This window comes from Martes martes, assembly GCF_963455335.1.
Source record: "Martes martes genome assembly, chromosome: X".
Taxonomy (NCBI): domain Eukaryota; kingdom Metazoa; phylum Chordata; class Mammalia; order Carnivora; family Mustelidae; genus Martes; species Martes martes.
The window spans coordinates 78,950,399-78,959,140 of record NC_137897.1 but is presented as its reverse complement, the minus strand read 5'-3'; the positions used below and the strand labels follow the sequence as shown (position 1 = coordinate 78,959,140).

The following is an 8,742-nucleotide window of genomic DNA, read 5'->3' as shown; positions in this document are numbered from 1 at the left end:
AAGAGGTACAAGGGGTGAGGTCCAAAAGCGTCCCAAATGCAGGACCTTCTGTCCTCATAGAACTGGGGTGGGCCACCCTCCCATGATGTGGATGCATTCACCAACCTGGAAGCTCATCAAATCTTGTTGCTCAGGTGCCTGGATGGCTCAGTCCGTTAAGCGTCGGCTCAGGTCATGATCCGAGGGTCCTGGGATCGAATCCCTCATCGGGCTCCCTGCTTAGCAGGGAGTCTGCTTCTCCCTCTGCCTGCCACTCCCCCTGCTTGGGCTCACGCACACGTTCTCATTCTTTCTGACAAATAAGTAAAATCTTTAAAAAGAATCTTGCCATCCAAAAGCTTTCATATAGCTTAGTCTGCAGCCTTCTCCACCTTCCCCTTCCTAGAAGCTGGTGAGGGGGTTTGAAAGTACAACTTGGTCTTTCTGGTAACCAGTGCCATCTTGAGGCTATCCAAGGGCCCAACCCTAAATCATCTTATTAGTATAAACTCAAAAGGGGCTCTTCATGAATGACAAAAGACATTTACCACTCAGGAAATTCTAAGGGATTGAGGAGCTTTATGCTAGGAACTGGGGACAAAAACCAAATATATTTCTTGTTATAAATCACAACAGGTACCAACATGGATAGATGGATAGATTTCCAAGACACATAGTTGAGTAAAACAAAAAAAAAAACCAAAACATTTGTCAAATGAAATGTAAGGTATAAATGCCGTTTATATAATGTCATTTAGATTCTATGAATACGTATGTATGTGTGTGCACGTGTGTGCAAGCATGTGTGCATGTGATTTGTGTCTTTTCATGTGAATTACTTCTCCACATACTTTGCTCATTTTCTATTGTGTGAGTAGAGGTTTATATTTTTCCAAGATATCTCTAAATCTGTGATATGTTTTAAATATTTCATCCCTGGGGCACCTGGGTGGCTCAGATATTAAGCATCTAACTTCAGCTCAGGTCATGATCCCAGGGTCCTGGGATCAAGCCCCATGTCAGTCTCCCAGCTCAGTGGGGAGTCTGCCTCTCCCTCTCCCTCTGCCTCTCCCTCTCCCTCTGCCTCTCCCCCTGCTTGTGCTCTATCTCTCAGTCTCTGTCTCTGTATCTCTCTCAAATGAATAAAATATGTTAAAAAATAAAATAAAATAAAAAATAAATACTTCATCCCAATTTCTGTGCCATTTAATATTCTTTGAGATTTTTTATCTTCACTATAGACATCACCATCAAGGAGTGTGGTTGATGGAATACCCATATAGATGAATGTCGTGGCACATGTACAAAGAAAAATAAAGGAATTAATAAAATATATGCTATAATATATAACTACAAATATATAAATAACACATAAAAGTATCTAAATAATATATTTTATTAACATAAAAGGAATATACACACAATGTAAGCACATACCTGTCAATATTAACAATTTCTCTAGGTAGAGGAACTATAGGTAATTTATATTTTGTTTTATACTTTCCTACATAAAGTATATTTTCCAGAATTTTCTGGAAGAAACATATAACTCCCACAATCAGAAAAAATTCAAAATAGTATAAGACCTTTCAGTTTAAACTTACACACACATGCACACATACTTATCTTGACTTGAGACAGAGAAAAACCATCTAAGTATATGTTGCTTCTTGTGCTACTTCACCCCCCAAGAAAAGGCTGATACTGGGTCAGTCCAGTGTGAGTCAGGGTTGAGGTATTCCCCTCCCCAATATCAAGTATTTTCCCACCCCCCCAGTAGTTTCTCTCCTTCCCTCTTTTCCTTTGTTAACTGTGTTCATTCAACTCATAGTTCTGTCTCCAGACACCAGATGGCGTGCTTACTTCTAGTTTTTAAATACTATTTAAAACCAGTATTGTCTGGTTTTAGAGAGCGCACAAGAGGTTTAAAGAATAAATTCATTTTTTTACACATAGGATATGAATCAGTACATTCAGTATAGTCCCACTTTCGTTTTAAAAATACATATTTATAGAAAAACGTAGAAGGATATACCACTGGATTCTTCATTCTTTTAATTCAATAAATATTAAAAGGGCCCTTACTACATGTCAGGTACCACCAGCCACAATCTGTATTTCCATGCCAATCTCTTTTCCAGACTCTAGACACTTACATCTAATTGCCTACTAGACAGTTCCATCTGGAGAAAAATAGTAATGCAAAAACTCACCCAAATGCACAAACCAACAAGGACACAGTACTTGGTAAGTCTAACTCAATTATACCTTAAGGCCTGAAAAACTACAATCTAAATTGGAAGCAGTCTGGGCCACCTGGCTGGCCCAGCTGGTGGCACATGTGACTCTTGACCTCAGGATTGTGAGTTTGAGCCCCAAGTTGGGTACAGACCTTACTTTTAATTAATTAAATAAGTAAATTGGAGTGTGTAGAATGGGGAGAACACAGAATTTGATTCAGACAAACCTGAATTAGAACACAGGATCTGTCTCTTCTCTATCTCTATAATTTTATTCCTTATTCATAAAAATAATTGAGTTTGGGTGAGTATTTCTGAATGGGAGAGGAAGGAATCGCTGGATATTTTACAGGGAACCTGAACCCGATCTCTCAGGTATGCTATCTCATACTGAGGGGCTCCCACTCTCAAGCACTGTTTCATAAAAACAAGATCATTCTGATTAAAAGAGGGCTTTCTCTAGGGTCTGGGACCCTAAATGCTTTTTGCTCTGGGGGTGACCAGGCAAGCTGCTTCTTGGATATGTGATTGAGATACCAGCCTTCTGTCTGGGCAAGGAGGTGGTTAAGAGGCCCAGAGAGCCAGGCCCTGGATTCTGCTGACCCTCTACTACCAATGCCCCTGGCGCTCAAGTCATGGGCAGGGCCTGCAATGCATAGGGATGCTCACAGAGGAGGTGAAACCCCTTTTCTCCTAAGTTGTTGTTGGACCACATGCTTTTGCAAGTTCCCTCTACCTGGAGTCTCCTCTGACCCTGGGCCTGGGCTGACACAGACCTCAGAGGCACTGCAGGCACAGAGCAATGTTCAGGGCAGAGTCACCAACACAGGCTGGGGCACATCTGAGGCCCTCTGGGGAGTCTGTGCAAGGTGGATCGAAGAGGGATGGGTGAGGTCTTGTCTGAGGTCTAACCCCATTTGTGGAAAAGCTAGTTCAGTAAACTCAAAAGGAGAGCCACGTTGCCTGGTCAGACCCAGGTCAGACATCTGCCCACTCAAAGACCATCCCAACCAATGTTTCCAGTTGGAACTTTATCTCCTCCCCTACAAAAAGTTCCCCAAAAGAGAAGGGGGAAAGGAGGGAAAGGCAAAGTGCTCTGACCTGCAATGGGGATCGTTGTTGCCCTCCAGGTAAGTGTGTCCAGGACAATTTGGCCACCAGCCTCAGAGGGTCTGGTGCCTGCTGCAGGCTGGAGCAGAGAATCCAACATCAGACCCACCCTGGAGAGAAGTGTGACTTGGGTGAGCCTTTCCACATCCTACCTGAGCACCGCCCCTCTGAGCACCGCCCCTCTGAGCACCATGGTGGGGTGGATTCATCCTGTCTTGTCAAACTGGTACAGTGAGCCTCTGGAAACTTACCTCACTCCAACTGGAATCCAGCCCAACCAGCGTCCATCAGGCTGCCATGACCTTGAAGAATGGTCTGGAGACATGAAGATCCCCCCAAATGGCATCATACAGTGGAAAATAAAAAGCAAAAAGGTCAAGGGCACAGGACTGGCTCACCATTTTGTGAACTGAACACCAAAGAACTTTAAATTTATTTCAGATCCATTTTACTTCTTATAAGGAAGGAATGCAAGACATTACTTAATGCCAGTTGTGAAAAATATATCTTGCTATTTTATTGTCCTCAGGTTTTTATTCTCTGTATGGTCTTGCTTTGCAGCAAGCAATCTAAATTTTATGTAGTAAAACTGATGAGGTGGTTTTTAGTTTCTTAAAAATATGCTTGGACAAAACTTTTGCTCTTTTTTAAGTAAACCCTACACCCAGTGTAGAGCTTGAATTCACAACCCCCATGATCAGGAGGCAGCCAGGTGCCCCAAACCTTGCACCCTTTTAAATTCTGATAAAATCATCTCCATTTTATTCTATTTGTGTCATAATTTATTTTTACTAAAACCAGGAGTATATTGCATATGGAAGTGGATTTCTAAATTGTGTGCTAATTGACAGAAAATGAAATTTAGTGGGTCTGGGATAGAGCCCAGGTCCCTGTATTTTTTTAATAAGAGAAATGCTGATATTTAAGATATATAAATAATTTCAATGTTGAATTTGGGGTAACAATTCTTCCCCTAAGTGATCCTTCTAGAATTGCAAATCATACTTTCTAGAGAAGTAAACACAATGAAGCTACACAGTCAATTAAACAGAAACTCAGGGTTCATGAATGGGTCACAATTAAAAAAAATTACTAACCACTATCCATGTTTCTAGAATTAATAGCAGCAATAAAACAAAATCTTAGGTGTTATAAGGGTAGTTTGAGAAATCATAATATCTGATACATGCATACAGATGTATATGTATATACATATACAGTACATTAATGACTTACAAAGTACTTTTGAATGCTTCTTTCTTGATGATGTGCGGTGGGGTAGAAGGGAAATGCCCTAGCTTTAACCTAAGTCTTACTTTCCTCTTTAACTTATACAAGCTGAGCAAGTCAGCTGAATTGGTTAAGGCAAGTCTCCCAGAAAACCCTTGGGAGAGAATTCACCCTAGGGCAAATGTTAGGCACCTAAAACCATAGTCATTCTTGGAGAATATTTTGGGAGGGAGGTTTCAATTCAGAATACACAGCATTATGGCTGGCACAAATTTGTCTCCTAACCCGTATCTCAGTGAATTCATGTTTGAATCCAGTGAAGAAAAGATGAGACTTTCGACGGGGGTGGGGAAGGGGACTATTTTGTTAAGAATTCTTTAAGACTTTGAGGTTTAAGCAGGACTGGGATGACATGCATCTGGATAAGTATAATATAAAAGCTGAAGGAGGAACATTTTCCATTTATCTGTAGGTTCACATTTGGCCTAGAAAGGACTCCAGAGCAATCAGCAACCCAGGCACCTTAGCTGCGGGTGGGGGGGACAGGGCATGGAAGGAGCAGGACCCACGAGAAGAGGCAGCTCTGCGCAGCAGATACGACAGTATCCAAGGGAAGAGAATAGCAGGGCAGAAGGAGAATGTGGCACTCACCTGGAATCTCACAGGAATTATTTGTTGAGTGTAAGTGAAACCTCCTTTTGGGTTCTATCCCCTGTATTTGAAGGGTATCTATAGGGGTTGGGGGTCCTGCATGCGCAGGTGGGGGAAAACCAGGCAGCTCTAGGATCTTCATTTCATTTGGCTCCACAGCTGCCTTATAAGTCAAGCATTATTCCTCTTTAAATGGGAAAAGAATGACTGTGAAATAGAGGTACCTGGTTTGTTCTTCTGCCTGAGATTTAAAAGAAACGTGGGATTGGGGCAACTGGGTGTCTCAGTCTGTTAAGCCTCTGGCTCTTGATCTCAGTGTTGTGAGTTCAAGCCCTCACTGGGCTCCATGCCCAGCATGGAGCCTACTTAAGAACAAACAAACATGGGATTTACTTTTCTTTAAAGTTCTGACAAGAATTTATTAAGTGCCACATTGACTTTATAAGCTGAATGACAATTTTAGAAATTTTTCCCATTATATTTTTTTTCAACAAAAGTAAAATATGTTTGTCTTGAAAGAAGTTCCGATGAAGCAAAAATGAAAAACAAACTAAAACCCCTATTACCGCACAGATAGCCACTGTTAAGCCATTTAAGATATACTTTGTTTTTTCTTTGCATATTAATATATAAATATACATTCTTTTTACAAAATGGGATACAACATATACTTTTCAAAAATTTCACTTCACAATATATAATGTACATCTTTTCATGCAAATGGATGAGACTCATGATTGAAAAAGTGAAACTTGCAGCTTGCGGGTGCGGAAAACCCAATTTTATGCCAGTTAAGTGAAACACCTAGAATAAAGCCACGCGAAAAGTTATAATTGAGATGGGGAAAGGCATAGAGAAAATGCAACGTTCAGGTGGCAATACTTGTATCAGGCAAAACAATTAATGGCCGAACACATTAAATAGGATAAGGGCGGTTCCGTCTCGCCTTCCAATGCATAACCATCAATTTGTTGCGCACTCTTTTCATTTCTTCCATCTCCTCTGCTACCTTTATCATCTCCTCATTGCTTAGATTTCTGCCGTGTATGTCCCCTCTAAATTGTGGGCGAGAGCGAGCCAGCCTCTCTTTAAAGCTTCCTTCTTCTAGCTTATGTTTCCCCACTCCACAAGGAGGCTGCTCCATGGGAGGGCGCTCCTCAAAAAGGTCCCTTCTAGAAAGGCGCTCCTGAGGAGGGCGCTCCTCGGACACGAGCATCTCGGGAAGGAGCTCGGGAAGGAGCTCCTCGGGAAAGAACTCCTCCTCCGAGGACTGCTCCTCGGAAGATGGTTCCTCTGGAGACTGCTTTTCGGGAGAGTGCTCCACTGGAGGCTGCTCCTCATCCGTCTTGGGTGCGCTCTGTGGCTGTTCTTCATTTTCTTTGCAGGATTTTTCCATGTTCAGGATGGTCTTTAAATACAGTTATTCATAGGAGACAAGCAAAGCAGAGTCGAGTCAACACACTTGGTAGCTGAATCAAAACCCCAGCCCCGCGTTCCCAAACCTGCCTTCTCCTGTGTCGGGGCGCAGGTTCCTCAACCTACACTTGTCGAGGGGCTCTCCGGCGCCAGGGACCCCCGCCGTGTCCCACCCCTCGCAGCGTCCCTCGCCCCTCCTTCCCGAAAGCCCACCATTTTCCCAGCAGGCCTTGCCACAGGCCTCTCCCGCAGTGGCAGGGGCGGGGCGGGTCGGTGGTGCTACCGACTCTGTTCCCATCAGCGTCCTCCCACGCACCCCATCCCGCGCCACTGCCCATCTTGGCGCCGACCTGGACCTCTCCTGGTGGTTTGCTCTAGGCGTCCTCTCCTCGAGGCGCTCCGCTGTGACCTGCAGAATTGCAGACCTGCAGACAGACGCAGGACAGGGTAGGGGGCGGGGAGTGGGGAGGAGGGAAGGACTGACACACACGTCCCTTTCCTGGGCACTAGCCGCCGCCCCCACGCCAGCCCCCTCTGCTTCCCCTCCCCCACGCCCCACCTCAAGCTTCGTCCTCTGTGCCCCACCACCCTGCACCCTGCAGTGCTCGTCATTTCTTTTCGGGCGGCAAGTGGAAGAGAAGGATTACTTAGAAACTCTAAGTGTCTGTGTTCCCTAGGGGCCCCCACTCATTTCCCCACCTCACCCCAAGACCACCATTTTCTGCACCAAAATGTGGGCGCAGGGGGGGCGGGGCTGGGTCTAGGGAAAGGCCTGATACTCTCTGCCATCCCGATCCCAGAGGTTACTGGGCAGCACCGACACTCATACCGATTTAAGAAGACCAGGGGGACTTACTTCCTTCTGCTCTTCCCCTCGACCGAAGGGCAGGAGGCAGACGGTGTCTGGACAGGCAAAAAGGACCAGGAGAGCGGGACTTGGGCAGACATAGGCTCCTGGTCACGTGAGGGCCGCGCGTCACCGCCGAGCTCAGATCCCCAGTTACCACTCTGACCGCGGGCGGCCGTGCTGCAGCCGGACAGTGTTTCCTAACGCGCAACACATCAGCCATCGTCACTCACCCTGTTTGTTTATATTTGCCTTTTCCTGGTTACCAGAGACGGTCAGCATCCAGTCTTTGAGTTACTGACTCTTCTTCTCTGCTGCTTACCCTGATATCACCTCTCTCCCTATTCTCCCGTTTTCAGCCAACAAGGCCCATTATTTCCGCTACAGTCCAGATCCTCCACTGAAATTTGACTGTTTTTCCTTAATGAATCAATACCATATGTCAACTTTCCCAGCTTTAATCCACATCCCTAACTCCATCATGGCCGTTTAGGCTCTATCAACATGATTTATATCTCTTGTTACTTTTATGGAAGATAAGCTTTCAATTTTCCATGACTGGAAGATTTATTTGAGCCCCCAAACCTGTATTACAAATAGAGGCTCCAGTCTAAATTAGTAATCATTCAGTTCTAGAACTCTAGAAAGAGTTGTTTGTAAAGTATGTAAATTAAAAACATGAATACTTTGATTTTCACAAATCAAAATACAGATTTGTCTATGTAAGTGCAAATAGTCTAAAAATGTATTATCTGTAATGGGAGTATTTTTGGTGGAGAGTGTGGCATTATTATATTTGTATATATATGTATACGATTTTTAAAAATTTTTAAGTAAACACACCACACATGGGGCTTGAACTTAATGACCCCAAATCAAGAGTCACATGCTCCACTGACTGAGCCAGCAAGGCAACCCTATATATACTATTATGTGTGTGTGTGCATGTGTGTGTAAAGAGATTTTTCTGGGATTCTAAATCCTTAACCAGCCACCTCTTGGTGTTGCTGGTCAAGAAAGTGTATATTAATTCATTAAATCAGCAAATATCTGGGTCCTGGGACTGCAGTACCCAAAAGATTCAGCACAGAAGATATTCATATCCAACTATCCAATAATTCTGTTGACCACACACTGAGTAGTAGGATTAAAATCATATTAACATACTCAATTGTCATTACAAGTATGTATATTTGTATCTAATGGTGTTTTATGATCTTCAACCTCATGCCTGCATTTTATCTACTCAGATCAGCCTGGATGCTACTT

The 8,742-nt window shown here is 43.7% G+C and overlaps 1 protein-coding gene across 2 annotated transcripts; it reads right to left on the bottom strand.

The window, feature by feature from the left end:
* Positions 1-5,611: 5,611 nt before the first annotated feature.
* On the bottom strand, positions 5,612-7,687 carry TCEAL1 (transcription elongation factor A like 1). 2 transcript variants are annotated; one of them, XM_080795291.1, is made up of 3 exons: positions 7,483-7,687; positions 6,977-7,051; positions 5,612-6,618 (listed from the first exon to the last, which is right to left on the bottom strand). In XM_080795291.1, exon 3 carries the CDS (start codon positions 6,604-6,606, stop codon positions 6,127-6,129), a length of 480 nt encoding a protein of 159 aa, XP_080651417.1. In that variant the 5' UTR covers positions 6,607-6,618; positions 6,977-7,051; positions 7,483-7,687; the 3' UTR covers positions 5,612-6,126. The 2 variants fall into 2 exon arrangements, with proteins under 2 accessions (XP_080651417.1, XP_080651418.1); XM_080795292.1 differs by having other exon boundaries at positions 6,977-7,035; positions 7,483-7,590.
* Between the last annotated feature and the right edge of the window lie 1,055 nt (positions 7,688-8,742).